The sequence below is a fragment of the Lepidochelys kempii genome, chromosome 3, assembly GCF_965140265.1.
Source record: "Lepidochelys kempii isolate rLepKem1 chromosome 3, rLepKem1.hap2, whole genome shotgun sequence".
Classification (NCBI taxonomy): domain Eukaryota; kingdom Metazoa; phylum Chordata; order Testudines; family Cheloniidae; genus Lepidochelys; species Lepidochelys kempii.
In genome coordinates this window covers 175,203,632-175,223,946 of record NC_133258.1, presented here as the reverse complement: position 1 = coordinate 175,223,946, position 20,315 = coordinate 175,203,632, and the positions used below count along the sequence as shown (strand labels likewise).

The window sequence follows — 20,315 nt, the reverse complement described above, 5'->3', positions numbered from 1 at the left end:
ACTCTACCAGGCAGGGGCCACGTTTACGCACATATTTGTGTGGCACCTAGTACAACAGGGCCTCAGCCAGGACTGGAGACTGTGTGAGCTACCGGGATATATATAACGGTCGAAGAATACTGGCAGATGTCGCTAGTTCTACTGAATCAGTTGGTAGCGTAACAGCTGAGCAAATTCTACTGCTGCAGGAGCACTCTGCTGCTGGCAAAGCACTCCCAGGGTGACGTGGGCAAACCTGAGGCCACCCTGGGGAAGCAAGGAGGAGGGGGGGGGGGGGTTGGACTAAACTAGAAGTGTGTTTACATGAGGGGTTTTGCCAGCACAGTTGTATCAGTCAGGAACTTACACCTCTTCGCACCCCTGACTGACATAGCTATGCTGGTAGCAGTCTGTGGTCGAGACCTTGCCTTACCGTGAGATGCAACATACCATTAGTTCAGGAACATGCATAGGCAGTGGTAACCTGTTGATATTTCAGTGTGGTGATGGCAGTTAACGAGTCCATTGTTTAATGGCATCTCGGTATGGGAGAGTAAGCTTTTGTGACAGGTTTCAGAGTAGCAGCCGTGTTAGTCTGTATTCGCAAAAAGAAAAGGAGGACTTGTGGCACCTTAGAGTCTAACCAATTTATTTGAGCATGAGCTTTCATGAGCTACATCATGCAACCGATGAAGTGAGCTGTAGCTCACGGAAGCTCATGCTCAGATAAATTGATTAATCTCTAAGGTGCCACAAGTACTGCTTTTCTTTAAGCTTTTGTGGTTAGTATCCACCAGACATGCACACGCACCACAGTAGCTGTCGGTGGCCTTTTTTTGGGGGGGGACCCCAAACCTAGCCACCATTTTTCAGATGGAGTTTGGAAGGCTTTACTTGTTCCTGCAGCACCCCTTTCTAGAGCCAGAGTGGCCGCTCCCAGCTGTCTTCTCAAGTTACGGGTTAGGAAGAAGCTAAGACCTGGCTTTGAGACGTGTTTAGTGAACTCCTTAGTTGACTGTGTTATCTATAAATACTTCCCCAGTTGGTGTTAGATTTATTTATTAAACTTGCTTTTTCCACTTTTCCTTGCCTTGATTTGGGCTGTTTAATGCTTTCAATAAGACCAATTAAGTGGAGAAGGAAGAAGTCTTAATATCATGGTCCTTAATGTGCTACTTGATCTGCGAAGCGACGTCAGTGAGGAAATCCTTACTCATCTACAAATACATTTATAGTTAAAAGAAGAAATATGCTGCTCTCAAGTTAATTTACCCTTAATAATAATCCATTAGCTTCTCTTGTTGTGGCTTGCTTTTGGGTCCATAGATGGTGCCATTATTATATATAAAATATGTATTGCTTTTGGCTGCTGTCTTGGGTGCTCTCTGTGGCTTATGCACACAGAGTCAGATGTCTGAATAATCTTATACATATCAACACAACAGCAAGGCCCAATGGTCCATAAGTGACAAAGCTAGGCAAAGGAAGCAGGTTTTGATTAAGTATTTGAACGTGGAGCTGACGGATGCTTCATGTAAGAGAAAGTCAGAGCTCTTCAAAGTAGGGGGACAGCATGAGAAATGGCTTGGGGTGAGAGAAAGAGGATGTCTTGGCAAGAACAGTTTCTAACAGGGATTATGTGAGGGCAAGTCACTGGCTGGTTCCCCATCTGTAAAATGGAGTCAATACTACCTCCCTATCCTACAGGCTGCTGTGATGGTTTGTTAATGTTTGTACAGTGCTTCTGTAATAGCGGTATACCTATTGCATGTCAGACCATGATTGGAACTGCTAAGCACATGCAGCTTGTATTGGCTTCCGTTGGAACTGTGGGTGCCCTGCATCAGAGATCAGTTTTCCTCCAGGGTATTTGCTGCCTTTGAGTGGCCTGTCCATGGATGTGCATTGGTAAAAACTTTAGGAAAAGAGCTGACAGACTTGTTGGCATTCCAATCTAAAGCCTGGGGAGGGAGTTTGCATGAAGGTCCTGACATCTGAGACAGAAACTTCATCCAAGGCAGTGGGAGAAAAGAATTTATTAGGAAAATCATGATTCATAGAGGCACCTTGATTGCTAGCAGCACGGGAGGCTTGACGACTGTTGCCAAACACTACAAATCAAAGGTAAAAGTATAAGAGAATAAATACAACAATTGGCAGTTCAGTGTCTACAATCATTATCTGCGGCATTTGTTAAATCAAACACCATGTGTATTGCATGTACTCACTCTGGCAAATTGTTATTGATTTTCTAAGTTCAGTGGGCCATATTGTACCATAAGTTTTAAAACAGAAGTCCCTATTGAAATAAGAGTCAGATTCAATGGCATGATATATTTGAAGGTATGGGAATTTATCGTTAACCTTCTGAATGCTGAGGGCTGGTCCAGGAGCCACTGAAGTTAATGAATGGAAAGGTTGATAATACAACTCTGTATCTTTATGCCTTTGGTTGATGTAGCTCTAATATTCTTTTCTAGTTTTTAAATATGGGGAGCTTTTGTTCTTCTTTCAAGCTTTTAAAGATCAATGCAAACCTTCATTTTCTATAAATAATTTAATAAATACTTTGTTTTACAATAATACATCAAGTGACAAATTCATAGCAAACAAGAGTCACAAGGAATTTAGGATCAGTATACTTTAATAAGGTATCAGTGTCAAAATACATTTCCTTATCAAGTTAAAGTTCCCATACAGTCATTATATTGTCAATAAGAATTCAGAAATATAGATTGTAAAATAATGATGCTACATTTGGTTAATATTAAGCATGGAATATTTGAGTGTCTAGTAAACTGTTATGGTATAACATCTTTAATGCTGAAACTACACAAACAAACAAAATAAAAGAGCAATATTTAAGTGTCATTAACCCTTCAAGCACTCAAGTCATTACCACTACAGATTTGCTAAATAAAATGTTTTTTTTTTCTTCACTTAGCAACAGATGCCTTTTAAAAGTAACTTATTTTTGGTAAAATGTTCTTGAAGGTACTGAGGGTCACTAATAACTTTTTTAAAATGTACCAACAACAGAAAAGGTTTTCAATTATTTTTTCAGTGTGTAAGACCGTAAGGTTAAGTATCACTTAAACAGAATGATCTCTGAAGTGCTCAATGAACGCAATGCTCCCTACCTGCAAATGTTAGTGCATCGTACAAAGGGATTTGATAGAACATAGTTGGAAGTCTGAGTAGAATGGCTTTGAGTCTGGGGACAACTTTATGGGCCAGATTTTCAGCTGGTGTAAACTGGCACTGATTTTCATCAGTGGAGGATCTGTTAGTTTAGGAGCAAGAGGAAATAGTTTGTCCTCACATGTCTGCTATCGTGCATTTGGTCCTTGCCCTTCCTTTCTTCATTTTCCACTGAACAGCTAGACTTTACAGAGCAATACCTATACTTATTTTCCAACAAAGGCAAAGAGGTTTCCGGGAACAAAATTGAATCCTTGCCTTTTAAATAAATTCATGATAACAAGAGTTGTTTTTTTGGTGGTTCTGAAGATGTCGGATTGCCTTATAATGACATGCTGTAAGATTATGTGCACTTGAAAGGCTATCAACAATACAAGGAAAGCTAAAATAATAAAGAAAACCCTCCCAGCCCAACACTCTTAACATCTTATTTTTACTAGGGTAACTCAATAATAAGTAGGCAAAGGGAAATACTATTTTAACTTTTATTTTTAATGTTTCACGAGTGTGGATTATGTTGCTATCTAGCGTATAAAATGCACACAAAATAAAGGTCAACTTAATTGGTAATTAGCAGTGTTAGTACTGGCTTTTGGACAAATCCTGACAGTCCTGCAATATTGGCAACCCCATAATGAGTGTTACCAGCTCTAGTCAAAAACAGCTCTTAAAAAGTGAGTATGGTTCTGGTTCTATGTCTTAGCCATCACAAAAGTACCAATACATAATAACCCAAATAGAAATTCCAAAAATTCAGTTACATTTTGTGTAAGAAAAAAGAAAAGAAATAACACCCCCGCAAAAAACCCCATCACAAATGAAGACATAGGTGCAGAGCCTCTGCTAGCATATGTCAATGTAGCTCTCTATACAGCAATAGAGGGATACCAGGTTCAGCAGCTGAGGATCTAGCCCACGTTAGGAAAAAAGCTACACTGTGCAACTTTTGCAGATATCCACAAACTCTGCAGTTCACCCTTCACATTTCTTTCAGCAAATAGTATCTGATTTAGGGGGAGAAAATCAGAAAGTCGTGATGTGAGGTTTTTTTATTTTTTTTCCAAAAGATGTTAAATTTACAATATGATTAGTGCTGGGAAATAGACTACAAACACAGTAGGGGCATGGAGAATTTTAATTTAGAAGGTCAATACAAACTGTGGCTGGAGAACAGATTTTTTTTGTTTGTTTTCATTTATCTTTGGCAATAAAAATCAATCTTTGCAGTACAGGAGCCAAAAGTATTAGAGAGACATTTACACCACAGGTTTGTTAGCATGAATACTGAAGAAAATGCCAGAGAATATAAATTACAAGTCAGGCAGAAGGGTAAATCATATGCATTTTCTAAAGAACACTTTTATTAAAATAGAGAAAAATACAGTAGATGTATATTTTCAATAAGAATAATAAAGTGAGTAATTTCAAAAAGGCCGCTATTTGGTAATGTGGACAAGTTCAATACATAAGTAAAATCTTGTAAAAGTGTACTGGGTATTAGAAATTGTCTACTTGAAAAAATATATTTAAAAACTGAAGATGTTTTGAACAGTATAGGCCAAGGAATATTGCAAGGTTACTCAGGTTGCCTGGTCAAGAGCTCTGAGCAAATCACATCCTTGCAGAAGTGTAGAACTGCCCAAAACAGGGACATTCACCTCACAGTCATATCTGGTCAATTCAGGCAACAAATATGGTTCGTAAGATTGCCCAAGCAGACGACTTGTCACACCTGAAATAAGAGTGTTAAAGAAAAAGGGTAAACTCATGAATGATGCCTATCTAACCAGAGTGGGGAAGGTCAACTTTTCCCTCATTTAGCTTTCTTTGGTATTCTAGAACATTCAGGCACCTGAAAACAGCATTACATCTTCCAGTTCAAATCTATATATGCCAATCAACTTTTAAAACTGAGAATAATCTCACATGTTGAAATTTTAACTAGAGTGAAACATGTTTTCTCTTCCTTGTCATTTAGATTTTCTTAAAAGGGGAAATCATTCTAGTTCAAAACAGGAAACCTGTAGTAAACCACATAGTTTTCTGAATTATCACCAATTGCAGTCATGTATCTCTTCTAATTTTTTTCTTAAGAAAGGACCATAAAATAAAGTCAAACCTACATCTGCTGAACTATGACTCACTTCTGTGATTAGGCTGTTGTTGTAGTAAGGTGTTTGTTCACACTTTCAGCTGAAGGGGAAAATGTATGCACAAGCTGTCAAACATAAAATCACTCTGAAGTTACACAGTTGCTACGTTTATAACTATGCAAAAGAACTGTGACAATCATATTTAACGTTGTGCTGTCATTTCAACTTTTATTCCTCTATTTACCAAGATTAATGGTGGGCATCAGATTTTGTTGAGATCAAAGTTACCAAGTCCAAGTATATGGAGGAAAGGACAGTAAAAAATGAAGGAGAGAATTCAGATATAAGTTGATATAAAGAGGACAAAGACAGTACTGGGTGCTGGGAAAAGGCAATAGTGGACAAGTTTTCTGCACTCACTGTTCAAAAAAAAATTTTTTTTTGGTAATTCTTGTTAAATTTGTTTAGGAAGATTTTCACTACAGTCAGAAAAGTGAACTGTTATAATGTCATTTAATGCGCCTGTTGAACAGTGAAGCATGCACTAGCAAGGCATTGTAAGACTGTTATTTTAGCGGATATATTTTAATACATTTGCTAAACTTCCTTATAAAAGGGAAAATGGCTCTATCTGATATTAGTGAGGTATAATTTTAGAGGAATGAGTGAGGCTTACTTACCCTTTGCCTAAATCTATATAGGTATCCATTGACAGTTATGCCTTTGGACACTTATTTTGAAGAAAGAAAAGGAGGACTTGTGGCACCTTAGAAACTAACACATTTATTTGAGCATAAGCTTTCGTGAGCTACAGCTCACTTCATCGGATGCATACCTCCGAAGAAGTGAGCTGTAGCTCATGAAAGCTTATGCTCAAATAAATTGGTTAGTCTCTAAGGTGCCACAAGTCCTCCTTTTCTTTGTGCGGATACAGACTAACACGGCTGCTACTCTGAAACCTGTTATTTTGAAGAGTATCCACTCATGGGTTCTCAAGGATTCAGACACCAATGTATGGACATTTATATTTTCAACTTTGGATATTTTAAATTAATGCTTTTCAAGGGTCAGCTCATTCTCTCCCGCTTCCCTGGGGTTGGAATGCTCTGAATGCAGTAGAATCACCATGGACTCACTGCCCAGAGGCTTACATGGCCACACAGGAGGGGAATAAGGTTCAGGCTAGCAAGGGAGAGCTAGTGCAGGACTAGTGGGTCTGCAACAATGTGGATACACTGACTAAAATCAGGCCTGGTTGATGGCATTCGAGAAATGGCTATTTTGGCAGCTTCTATGCTACAATCGGATGGGAGGATTCTGAGCTGCCAGTTCAGACAGAGTTCCCTGGTTCGATCTCCATTTAACTTAAGCTTCACCACAGGGGGCAAAGTTGTTGGGTTGGATCACATCTAACTCATTTTCTGGGAGGAAGAATCTGATATAAATACATATATGCAGGGGGCTTACTGTTGAGACTGTGCTGATGGGTGCTATTGAAATGTTTGATTGATAGTGTGTGCAATACAGATGTTCATATTAAATGTACACACATATATATATATATATGCAGAGAGAGAGACAAAACAAAACACTAAGTTGAATTTATATGAAGTTTGAAAGTTTGTGCATAAGATATGGCCTAGAGACACACGTTTGTGGGATTTATGCACAAACTGTCAAACTAGACATAAATGTATACGTACATTCAGAATTTTATCACTTCAGTATAATATAAACTATACCGATTTGGGTTGAAGTTTATTGTGCATCCGATGAAGTGAGCTGTAGCTAATGAAAGCTCATGCTCAAATACATTTGTTAGTCTCTAAGGTGCCACAAGTCCTCCTTTTCTTTTAACTCCCCTTTGTAAGTCATCAGACCTCATATCTGTATTGAAACCAAAGAGCAAAACCATTTTCTCATTTGTCTGTGATCGTGCCTTACCTGACTTTTTATGAGCTGGTTGAACATTGAAGTTCTGATAATGGGAACTGAAAAACTGAGGGGGAAATGCTGCTTTCTGATTATCAGCAGGGTTTCCACAGGAGAGTTGCTGCTGTCGCTGCTGCAGTTGGTTCACTGGTTGGCTCAGGCCTCTCTGTGAGTTACGAATAAACTCATCTAAAATTAAATGTGACAATTGGTTTTTAAAAATGGCCTCTGTGTCAATGTGCCAACATATCCTCTGGGAGCACAAAAGCCAGGATTGAGCATCCCAGAGTCCTTGACTATAGTAAATGAAAGTATAACTGGCAAACTTTACCACACTGCTTAAAAGCTATGGCAGACCACCTTCACTGGTTAGTCAGTCACAGCCTCCCTGGAGCAGAGATTACATCACTATGCCAAATGAGTGAGGCCATTTTGTGAGAGAGCTTAAGACCAGGAGGCTAGATTCAATCTTTTTTCACTAAAAGCATTAATGTGCTCATTGAATTATTTTTACACATAGTGTAGCTGAAATGATTTGTTTCTTCCTAATAAGAATTCATTCAGAAATCTACAGTAGGTTTAGATAACCACCTTATTTTGACCATTCATCATTACCAGCACTTGAGGGTTCTTTCTTCAGAACCATTGACTGGCTAAACCTACTCCTAACCTAGTTTGTGAATAAATGATGCTGCATATAAAGGGATGGGTTGTATAACACAGTAGGCCATTCTATTCTGACTGTCCTAAGTGGGGAGAAGAAGAATTGGAATATTTGATCCCAAATTTTAATACTGCACACTAAGTTGATGTCTTAACACAGAAATCACACTTACTTTAGGCTGCCTTCCTGTGGCCTTGGACCTACTGCACAACAATGGTTCATATTTAGAAGAATACCTTTGCAACCAGAAGGTATAAACTTTTTAAATGAAAACTCTGATGCTGTGGAAATTACTGCAAATACCAAAAGGCCACAGTGACCCTAAATCTGAGTTATAGTAGAACTATCACACCAGGCTCCCTGGGAAACGGAGAACCCCAGAACAATAATATAAGCTTTCATTTACAGGACAATCCAACTCAGAGCACCGTTGATTGCATTAATGGTTGTTGGTTTATACGTTTGGTTTATGGTAGTTCTTCTGCTTTTGGCATGAAAATGGCAGGTATGATAATTCCTGCACAGAGTCTCTGTTTCTAGTGAAACTGTCCTAAAATAATATCTAGAAACAAATATTATAGAATCAATTTATGTCTTACCAGTGAGGACACTTGTGCTGAGGGACTTCTTTTCAGTAACCAATGAACAATTTTCACCTTTGAGAATTTTCATCCTTTTCCACATTAAATGAGATGGGTTAATCATTGACAAATCTGCCTGCAGTTGGATAAAGAAACCAGAAACAGACATAAGTAATCAAAATGAAAACCCTTTTGTAATGGTCATTGTTTGAAGTGTCTGAATTCCTTATAACAGATTACCCCACTCAGCTGTTGAAATGTTTGATCTTCATAATCCATCTGTCGCTTCAGTTTCAAACTGTTGGCAAGAGCAATTCTTGCAGGGTTTATATCTATGCCCCGTTGCTCAAAACTGTCCAGTGACCTGAAAAGAAAAGACCCTTCCTTGAGTGAGTAGTTTTCAAATAAATAAGACTATTTGTGTCTGAATTATCTTTCAAAGCCTTAAGGTTCATTTGGCATAGGACAGTGGGACAGGCTAGACTGCAAATGCAGAATTTTTCCTGGACTGCTAACCCAGTAGTCACTACACTTATTGCCATAATGCCTGAAAACTTTCAATATCAAGTAATCAAATAATCATGGAATTACCAGACTTCCATTACCTCACAATCGATAAGCAAAACCTTGATTGTGAAACAAAAATTGTATGATTTAGGAGGTCAAATTTTTAACAGGGATTAACCTGCTCTCCATTTTTGCAGGCATAATTATGGGTCCACACGTTAGTATTTGTGGACAAACATCTAGCTCTGTGGTCACATAGCCAAAAAGGCTAGCAACTGCATACAATTAATTGATCCTGCAGGTATAAAACTGCATGTGCCCACACCCCTGAGACGGTTACAATTTTTTTAGAAAATGAAACCCACCATTTTGTACATCTTTAGAAGTATTAACAACCCTAAAGCACTTAGAGCGCTTGTCATCTGAGAGTCCCAAAGAGCTTTACAAAGATCAGCCAGTATTTTTATCTCCATGTTACAAATCAGGAATCTGACGCACAAAGGAGTTAAGTGACCTGCCTGAACTGGACCACTGTGCTTCTATCCTGGTTCTTACCCTATGCTCATCATAGTAGTAATACATGTAAATAAGCTGTATTGAAAACCTGAAATTTAAGGATGATTTCTGTTTAACAACATGCTTAAGACTATTACTGAAGCTCTTTACCTACGGTATTTATATGGCCCCCATGACTGTAGTACTTGAGCGCATCAGCCTTTCCTGTATTTGTCCTCCCACCAGCTCTATGAGGTAGGGAAGTGCTATTACCTCCACTTTACAGATGGGGAACAAATGCTCAGAGGCTTGCCCAGTGTCACACAGAAAGTCTGCGGCAGAGCAGGGAACTGAACCCAGCTCTCTGGCTACGCTGTAATCACTGGGCCATCCTTCTCCCTGTCCTACCAGATCTGTTTCTGACACTGCGTACAGTAAAGCAGCTTTGCAAAAGTGTTCTATGGTTTTGTGATAGACATGTACGTTTTCACAAATCCACACATCAGTACACTTATGATGATGGTGAAAATCAGCCCACTTCTGCTCCCATTCAAGTCAATGGAAGGGCAAAGCTGTTCACCTGAAAGGACAGCAGAATTGGGCTTCTAATATGCCATTCTGTTGAAACAAATTATTCCAGTAGAGTGGGCAAATAGACTTTTTCAAGGTTTGCAGCACAGAAGTCTCAAGGAGAGATACGCCTAACAGCTTGCATATTAGGACAAATTTACCTTTTCTTATATAAGGACATGTTGGGAGCGTGCACTGGTGGCCCTGATGAGGAACTTGCTAAGGACCCACAGTATTTATCCATTAGTCTCCATTTAGCAGGAACATACTGTACGGGTGGATCAGGTGGCCACTGGGTGCTTGGTCTTCCAACCATTGAAGCCAGTGGTGTGCTGGCTCGCGCATGGTATGGTGGCAGTGATGACTTGTTCGCATTGTTGAAGGACACAGATGACAGAGGTCCATGACCAGGGTTCATATTTTTATTTAACATCTGTTGGCAGTATTTCTCCAAGAGAAACTGATTCTGAGAGGCAGGAGCAAGGGGCTGGAAAATGGTACTCATGCTACTTAAACTTTGCTGGGTATTTTGTGCATTTTCAGGGAGAGGACGTTCTTCTTGGCAGATTGGGCTCAGCTGGAAATCTTCTCCATCCATGGGAATGTAAGGAGCCAGGGTTTCAAGATCCAGCTCATTGAAATCAGTCTGTACAAATAATAATAATAAAAAGCACATGGCAATTAATGTGTACATGGGAGATGAAATTTCAGTGAATGTTAAGACTGAAGAATCATTATACCTGCTGTATAGCTAAGAGTCACCTGAATTTCATAAATGAAATACTGAAAGTGGCAGATCCCTATTTAGAGATGCATGTAATTTCCATACTGAAATGTCTGTTTTCATGAATTATATACCATACTTGTTTCTGATATCACCAGGGATAAGGTTGCAGGGCAGATGAAAAACAGGAAGCAGGACTGAAAATCATGCTACACCCACCAGCCATGCTACCATACGCACAGCACTTTCTGAAGGCTGATGCCCAAATGCAGTTTGGGAGGTCAGCGTGGGTTGAACTGGAGCAAATGTTCCACTGGGCTTTGAATAACTTGTCTGCCAATGCTTAAGTGTGGCACATAGTTCAACTTCACTGCTGACTAATGGAAAATAAGTATTCAAAATATAATTGCACAGAAAATGTGTATCAAAACCACAAAAGGCCTATTAAACACAGTTTGCAGGACATTAACACATTCATTTTTATATTTTTCAGTGGGGGTGCTCACTGCATCTAAATGTTGCATCTTCCACGCAGAAGCAACTGAACCTTGAAGCAGGAAGAGAGCATGCTTCTCATCCACCCAGATCAGCAACACCCTCGCCTCCTATTTCCATCACAGCAATAGTCCCAGTTCTAGCCGTTAAAGGCCCCAGGTCCACCAGGAGGACTCAGATGACCAGCAGCAGCAGGAAGAGGAGCTACAAGCAGGGCAGAAAGGTCTCATACACCCTAGAAGTCATCTGAGCAAACTGATGTTGAATTGTTTCTGGTAACAATTATTTCTGTTGTGCTCCATGTTTGCCCTCCTTCCCCCTTGCCTGCCTGGCATTTCACTCTCTTTCCCTACCCATTCTCTGTACCCAAGCTCTGACATCTTCATCATCTGGACCCATGGAAAAGAAGCCCTTGAGGAATTCCACCATGATTTCAACAATTTCCATCCCACCATCAACCTCAGCCTGGTCCAGTCCACACAAGAGATCCACTTCCTGGACACTACAGTGCTAATAAACGATGGTCACATAAACACCACCCTATACCAGAAACCTACTGACCGCTATTCCTACCTACATGCCTCCAGCTTTCACCCTGACCACACCACATGATCCATCGTCTACAGCCAAGCTCTGCGATACAACCGCATTTGCTCCAACCCCTCAGACAGAGACAGACACCTACAAGATCTCTATCAAGCATTCTTACAACTACAATACCCACCTGCGGAAGTGAAGAAACAGATTGATAGAGCCAGAAGAGTTCCCAGAAGTCACCTACTACAGGACAGGCCTAACAAAGAAAATAACAGAACGCCACTAGCCGTCACCTTCAGCCCCCAACTAAAACTCCTCCAACGCATTATTAAAGATCTACAACCTATCCTGAAGGATGACCCAACACTCTCACAAATCTTGGGAGACAGGCCAGTCCTTGCCTACAGACAGCCCCCCAACCTGAAGCAAATACTGACCAGCAACCACATACCACACAACAGAACCACTAACCCAGGAACCTATCCTTGCAGCAAAGCCCGTTGCCAACTGTGCCCACATATCTATTCAGGGGACACCATCACAGGGCCTAATAACATCAGCCACACTATCAGAGGCTCGTTCACCTGCACATCCACCAATGTGATATATGCCATCATGTGCCAGCAATGCCCCTCTACCATGTACATTGGTCAAACTGGACAGTCTCTACGTAAAAGAGTAAATGGACACAAATCAGATGTCAAGAATTATAACATTCGTAAACCAGTCGGAGAACACTTCAATCTCTCTGGTCACGTGATTACAGACATGAAAGTCGCTATTTTACAACAAAAAAACTTCAAATCCAGACTCCAGCGAGAAACTGCTGAATTGGAATTCATTTGCAAATTGGATACAATTAACTTAGGCTTGAATAGAGACTAGGAGTGGCTTAGTCATTATGCAAGGTAGCCTATTTCCCCGTGTTTTTTCCTCCCCCCCCCCCCCGGACGTTCTTGTTAAACCCTGGATTTGTGCTGGAAATGGCCCACCTTGATTATCATACACAACGTAAGGAGTGTGGTCACTTTGGATAAGCTATTACCAGCAGGAGAGTGAGTTTGTGTGTGGGGAGAGGGGGTGTGAGAAAACCTGGATTTGTGTTGGAAATGGCCCACCTTGATTATCTTACACAATGTAAGGAGAGTGGTCACTTTGGATGGGCTATTACCAGCAGGAGAGTGAGTTTGTGTGCGTGGGGGGGGTGTGTGTGTGAGAAAACCTGGATTTGTGCTGGAAATGGCCCAACTTGATTATACACATTGTAAGGAGAGTGATCACTTTAGATAAGCTATTACCAGCAGGAGAGTGGGGTGGGAGGAGGTATTTTTTCATGCTTTGTGTGTATATAATAAGATCTTCTACTCTTTCCACAGTATGCATCCGATGAAGTGAGCTGTAGCTCACGAAAGCTTATGCTCAAATCAATTGGTTAGTCTCTAAGGTGCCACAAGTACTCCTTTTCTTTTCACAACTGCTGTATGTGCATGTGCAAACCAAGGGCTGTCTGTCACAAGTTGGAGGCATCCGTATGTGCATAAGCATTTTTTGTGTATGTGCTTTTGAAAATCTTCCCTGTAATCTCCTAGGTTTACCCATTTGACGGGATCAATTCAGCAAAGAGTAAGCTGATCTCATGGCAGGCATGTGTACTTCTAGCAGTGGCAGCTCCAACTGGTGAAGTCTGGATCATTTCCACTGTGCCTGTCTCAATTTGTGCACAGATCAGTCCTCAAGTGTTATCCTAGTTTTTAAGCTGTAGCTGAAAGAACTAGAGCTCATTATAGCCTCTGCATCATAAAACCTCCCCTAAGAGGAGCAACATTAAAGTCCAGATGGAGTTCTGCTGGCACAGGATCTCGAGGAGATGCACTCAATCAGCAAACTTTGCAGCTTGTCCGCTTTCCATTCATCTCCATACTCTTTCTTGGCTACACTGACCCTCTCTGGATCTTCCTGAGGAATGAGAACTGTGAGCAGCATTGAGAATTAAGTGCTGTATTACACTAGAATGGTCATCCATAGTACTGGTTATGGGGGAATTGTTTCATAGCTTGTGGGCAAGAAAATACTACTGTCCTCTCACCTGGGAGTTGCACTGGTTCTTTGACTCTGTGTCAATGGCAAAGAGCTTCTCAATCACCTCAATCTTAAGATCTTCATCTAAGGAGCTGTAATAGTCTCCTGGGCTGCTTGGCTGTACAAGAATAAAAACGAAGCAGTTAGATTATCACAGTACTTGATTCTGATATGGTGCTGTCAATGCACTGTGCTGTATAATAATGAACATCAGCTATGCAAAACAAACAACAAGACTGGGTCTACAGCATCTCCACAAACCAAATATTCTACTCAACTCTAATAAACACACACTATTCTCCAACAGAAAAAATGGTTACCTACCTTCCATAACTGTTGTTCTTCAAAATGTGTTTGTCATGCCCATTCCATTCTAGGTGTGCGCGCACCTACCTGCATGACCATCAGAGATTTTGCCTTAGCGGTACCCATAGGGCCGGCTGTGGAACCCTCTGGAGTGCCACGCTCATGCTGCGGTATATCAGGTGCCACCAGCCCTACCCCCTCTCAGTTCCTTCTTGCCAACACCTCCAACAGAGGGGAAGGAGGGTGGGTAATGGAATTGACATGAGCAACACACCTCTAAGAACAACAGTTATGAAAGGTAGGTAACCGTTTTTTCTACTTTGAGTGCTTGCTCACGTCGATTCCATTCTAGGTGACACACAAGCAGAATCAACAGAGGTGGGCTCAGAATTCACAATCTTGCAGCTTGCAGCACTGCTCTGCCAAAGCCAGCATAGTCTCAAGCGTCCTGGGTCAGCGCGTAGTGTGACGCAAATGTATCGACAGATGACTAGGTTGCAGCCCGACAGATCTCTTGGATCGGCACCTGTGCCAGGAAGGCAGCTGATGATGCCTGGACCCTAGTCGAATGAGCCATCATGGTCACTGGCGGGGGCACCTTCCCCAGCTCATAGCTGCAGCGGATGCAGGCCGTGATCCAAGATGAGATTCTCAGGGCTGACACTGGGCAGCCTTTCATCCCGTCCACGACAGCAACGAAGAAGTGCGTTGACTTACGGAATGGCTTTGTTCTATCAGTGTAGAAGGCCAGTGCCTGTCTGACATCCAAGGTATGCAGCCTGCGCTCCTCATCCTTCACATGAGACTTCGGACAAAGGACTGGTAAGTAAATGTCTTGACCAGTGTGGAACTGGGAGATGACCTTGGGCAGAAAGGCCAGGTGCAGATGCAGCTGGACTTTGTCCTTACAGAAGACCATATAGGGTAGCTCTGACATGAGTGCCCTGGTCTCGGACCCCCTATGGGCTGAAGTTATAGTGACCAAGAAGGAGACCTTCCAGGAGAGAAGCAGGAGGTAGCAGGAAGCCAAGTGCTTGACGCGGGGACCCATGAGTCTGGACAGCAGAAGATTCAGGTCCCAAAGGGGGGACCAGGTCTCAGACATGCAGGTTAAGGTGCTTCAAACCTCCTCCCACCCTCCGAATCCCCCAGTCCAGAGCCCATACCCCTCCCAACCCCTTCCTCAGCTGGAGCCCCCTCCCATACTCTGAATCCCTCAGCTCCACCCCCCAGCCTGGATCTCCCTCCTGCACCTCAAACAGAGGGACGGGGGTGGAGTGAGGGGGGGAAGGGGCCTCGGATGAGGGGCGCAGCAGGAGGCGGGGCGAGTGTGTTCAGTTTTGTGCAAGTAGAAAGTTGGCAACCATAACTCCAGAGGGCGCCACAGCTGGCCCTAGGCCCGGGGTACCGCTAAGGCAAAATCTCCGATGGCCGCACATGTAGGTGCCTGCACACCTAGAACAGAATCGACACAAACAAGCAGTTGAAGAAGATTATTACTTTTATCACTAAGAAATGGTAAAAAGTGTTGCATGCAATAATGATAGAAATGGTCTGCCATATGGATCTAGAGTTACGACTTCAGATATATTGTAAAAATAAATTTAAACTGACAATGTGAGACATCCCCTCTTAAATCTCTCTGAAGAGGAAAGGGGTAAGCCTGGGCTCCGACTTTCCTCTTCCAGCGTTTACAAATTAAATGGGGCATCCTCCAGGGATGGCCTGCTGGCTATGCTAAGTCAGCCCTTTCCAACTTCTAGGGGGCAATGATGCTAGTTTAATCAGACTAAACTCTCATGTGTTCCACGCAGTGCCTACTGCCTCTCACTCAGTTGTGCACCATCCAGCTTAGTTCAGAGCAAACCAAGTTTTCGGTTAGAGAGTACACAAATGAATGGACGGCAAACAGCAGCAGTTCGCTGATACCCAGCACAGAGCAAGGAGGGAGAGGAAATCCATGGTACCAGCCTGAAAAGCCTTAAGTGCCAGGACTGGTACAAGTTGGGAACCACTGAAATATGGCTATAGCTTCTACCTAATGAACAAATGAAGGTAATATGCCAGGATTTTTGTTAAAGGGATATCGATAATGGCTGCGCTATCTTACAGCAGCCTTTTACTGGTTAATTCACCTAGAAGTAGTGGTGGCTTGGTATAGCAGCTGTACCTAGGATGTTTTAATGAGAGAAGATTAGTGTGAGGGTGGCTGGGAAAAAATAAAGGATTGGTATTAAGCGCAGGGGATAGCCCTGATTTATTATCCTCATTATGTTGTTCAGTGTGTATATAATACAATGTGTGCATAGTTGCCTTGGTTACTTCATAAATATGAGACCACTACTGTACACATGTACCTCCCACTGATGTTGATGGGAGTTACATACAAAACATCACACTCCATTTATTTACCTTGTAGTTTGTAGATTAGATAATTTAATTTTCAGTTCAAAGGTCTTTCTTACCGTTGAACAGCTGCTGTTGCTACTTGCACTTGGAGTACTACTGCCTGGTGCAACTTGGGGCATTGTAAATGATGGCATAGTCAGCTTTTCACCTTGGGGAGTATGGGTCTTCACTTCCACTGGCCACTGTTTGTTTAGAGTCAAAACAACAGCTTTGTTGTAGATAGAGGCTTCCTCAAACTTCTGTGTCCCTGAACAGATATTAACAAGATTGGCACATTTTTTCAGCCTGACAATTCTGTTGTGCTATGACACATTACCAGCTATTTAATAAATAAATAAATAAGCAAACACCGCCCAGTTGCCATGTGCATGTTTCACATTTTTAGGTTTTAGTATAAATCAAGAAAAAATAAGAGGCCTGATTGTCATCTGGCTCACAGAAATTTTTCATTGGTGTGAGGCCTCTGACTTCTATGGAGTCACACTGGATTTTCCCAAGTGCACAGGAGAGCACGATCAGTCCCATTGAGGTTCTTTGCATTTGTTGAAACAGGAAGTATTTTGTGGTTATTTTTTATTGCATGCTGCTACAACACTAACCAAAATCCAGAGAAATAATGGCATCTCCTGGTGTGGGTGCCAACTGAGCAAGCTCCTCTGGTTCTTCCTTCAGTTTTGTGAACAAGAAGTCACTCTTCTCAGTCACTGGGACCCCATTATCAAAAATAGTATTCATTGTCAGCAGGTGAGGCTTAAACAGAGACTCCGTCTGGTCCATTGAGAACACAATGTCATTCTTCTCAATTTCACTAACAAGGCAATTAGATCTGTTAGACATTTTGCACTCTAAAACAAAGTCACTGTATAAACAGTTACTAAACTGTTAAAACTTTAAAGGCAAAGGCCAACATTTCCAAAACTGCCACTAATTTTGGGTGCCTAACGTGAGACAACTGGGCCTGATTTCCAGAGTTGCTAAGCACCCAGAACTTAATTTGAAGCAAAGAGGAGCTGCAGTTGCTCAATAATTCTGGGGGATGATTTACCACGGTTACTTCAGTTTTATAGGTGTGTAATTAATATAGTAATGACCCAGACCAGTTTCACTCTACAAGATTGCAGATTTTGGCCTAATCTATGACCACAATATTTCATTTTGCCAAAAGTAGATCACTTTGTGGTCTTGACTTTGCTGAGGAAAACTACTTCTTTCTGGTGATATTTACAAGAGATTAGGCTTAAAAACTTCTTTTCTCCACCTGGTAGCAAGCAATTATTCCAAATCTTCCATGCAGGTTTTATACCTGGTCCTGCCAAGAGACTAGAAATTCTACTACATGCAAATAAAAGCCTTCTGCAGGCGTGTGTCAATAGATTTTGTATCAAATAGACATTATTGAAAGAAAATGTCCAACAGTTGTGCTTGATCTATCTTGCTTGGCAAAGTTGGTTTCAGAATACCAAAGTAAAATATACCTTACAAAAATTTCACTAATTGCCTATGTTACAGCATAAATGTTCATAAGCACTTTTTGGGTTCTGTATAACTTACCTCAGTACATAGTTGACACAGACAATACACTGAGGTTGTAGGTTGCGTGTATTGTAAATGACAGTTCCTTGAGTCTCCAGCCATACGTATCCACCATGCTTTGCAAGCATTCGGTACTGGCCAGTTACTACTTGACCTTTTGCACACACTGTCAAATAGGACAAAATATAAATAACGTAGCAGCATTTATAAGAATGCAATATATAAATGTAGCACATCACTTAAACCAGTAAAACTGCCTTTGAGTTCTAGTCATGTAAAATGACAGCGCTAGAATTAAAGCTATTTGCTGGTAAATGTCTGATTATCTTATTTTTTAAGTGTAATTGTTAAAGCTAAAATTTTCAAAAGTAGCCACTATTTCTGGGGGCTCAACGTGAGAGAGTTCAAGTTAGGTGCCCAAAATCTGTGGACTACTGATTGCATATGTATATGTAGACTAGTTTAAGGCCAAGAATAGGTGCCTAAAGTTAAGCTCCTCAGATCATATTTAGGCATCTAAAGAAGTGGACTGATATTCAAAAGTGCTGAACACCCATCAGTTGCTTTTATGTAGGTGCCTATGAATATAGGAGCCCAATTTTAGGTGCCCACCCCTTTTTAAAAATAAAAATCTTAGCCTGAATTGTATATATTTTCTTTCCTTCCTCGTGCCTTGGAATCTATGACATCAACTCCAGATATACATTCCTGATATATTTTGTTATTGTTGCAAATAAGGAGGCATAGTGTTACTATGCTGACATTGATCTTACAGCAAAAGGGAAAGAAAAGAAAAACATTTTCCAAGCTGTCCAAGTGACACAAATGAAGAATTATCAGTGGTACTGTTTTGTCAGTAGAGAAAATGGAGAGTTGAATTGTTCTGCTTTTCTGGCTGTTTGGGCTATGCAATTGTCATCATTTCTCTGCAATATTTCCTTTAAACCTGCCAGTCTCCAGCTAAGACTTAGATGAAGGTCAAACAATGCTTCCAGGACAATGTAATACATCCATGTAACATCTGGGGTTACACAGAAGACAGAATCAAGCTTTGCTTGTGTAGTAGCACATTGCACAAAAAAAGTGCAGTTCAGATTTAGAGTTTGATCTGGATGCTTTACAAATACTTTTATATATCTCCGAAATATGATATCTGTAGTACTCAGAGTTAGGCAAGATGTTTCAGTGTAGAGTTCTTGGCATTTGAGAATTTAAGTTTTTAGGATGCTTTACTTGGTATCCACCTTCCATTTTCGTCAAAGCAGCTAATATAGACTGTATCTTCCATTCAAGTAACGGTCTTTTTCCCAACTGACAGTAACTTTCTATCCATGTTAATATTAATAATATTGCAATTCATTCTAGCACAGAAGCACTCATCATTGGGATTAAAGTTTGCACAATCAGGCCCTTTTGGCAAAATTTCCCCTTTAAGCAGCTTTTCATTGTAATAACATTATTTGATTGCAATTAAACTGAGGTACTAAAGTCCACTTGTAGTTGAATTTGATCTGACAGTCTTTGCACAGGAAAAGTCCTGTGCACATGGCCATTGCAGAAACTACTGAAGCACAAGTCTTTCCTGCACAACCACCACAGAACTGGGCCCATTACATTTATGAAATAGAATAAGGGTAGCATACCCAAAGGTATTTAGGTGCCTAACTCCCTTTGATTCCAATGGGGGATAGGCACTTAAGTACCTTTGTGAACCCCACTCTAAGTGTTTGTGGGTCATTTGTAGTGTTACTCTTCCTGTCTCTAAAGTTTTTTTTCCCCTAGGAATATTTCATCATCCCTCGTTTAATTTATTTAGACTTTTTAATTTAGACAAAATATAAGATTATTGTTTTTGATTAAATATGTTTTTGATTAAATGTGTGGAACAAAATCAAAAGGTTTTGCCTTTAGTATGTTTCAGAGACTGTTCTGCTCTGCTTGTGAAACATAATTACATTGGCTTCCTAATCATCAGCTCTTCAATAAGAGTCATAATAAGGGCGCCTGTTACATTACAGGAAAGCTTTTTACTGCTTTAATCTACACCCCCCCACCCCAAAAGCACATCATGTTCTGATACAAAGAGTGGCAGGACGCTTTTTCTGGAGTAACACTATAAATTACTAATGCACTTGAATTTCATCTTTCAGTTATCTAGCCATATGCCTTCAGTCTGACTTCCAAGTTGTTAGAAAGTTAAAAGGATTTTA

At 41.0% G+C, this 20,315-nt stretch overlaps 1 protein-coding gene across 8 annotated transcripts in view; it reads right to left on the bottom strand.

Annotated features, from left to right (window-relative positions):
* Positions 1 to 2,605: 2,605 nt before the first annotated feature.
* The window catches only part of EPAS1 (endothelial PAS domain protein 1), a 150,877-nt gene continuing 133,167 nt past the window's right edge, over positions 2,606 to 20,315 (bottom strand). For 6 of the 8 annotated variants that reach the window (XM_073339108.1, XM_073339112.1, XM_073339113.1 and 3 more), the window contains 9 exons: positions 18,124 to 18,271; positions 17,172 to 17,380; positions 16,629 to 16,819; positions 13,865 to 13,975; positions 10,184 to 10,668; positions 8,691 to 8,814; positions 8,469 to 8,586; positions 7,218 to 7,394; positions 2,606 to 4,912 (listed from right to left, as the gene is read on the bottom strand). In XM_073339108.1, coding sequence (XP_073195209.1) covers positions 4,761 to 4,912; positions 7,218 to 7,394; positions 8,469 to 8,586; positions 8,691 to 8,814; positions 10,184 to 10,668; positions 13,865 to 13,975; positions 16,629 to 16,819; positions 17,172 to 17,380; positions 18,124 to 18,271 — 1,715 coding nt within the window. In that variant the 3' untranslated portion in view covers positions 2,606 to 4,760. Of the gene's footprint in view, positions 4,913 to 5,303; positions 5,374 to 7,217; positions 7,395 to 8,468; positions 8,587 to 8,690; positions 8,815 to 10,183; positions 10,669 to 13,864; positions 13,976 to 16,628; positions 16,820 to 17,171; positions 17,381 to 18,123; positions 18,272 to 20,315 lie in introns of all 8 variants that reach the window. The other 2 variants (XM_073339109.1, XM_073339110.1) reach the window with 2 other exon arrangements.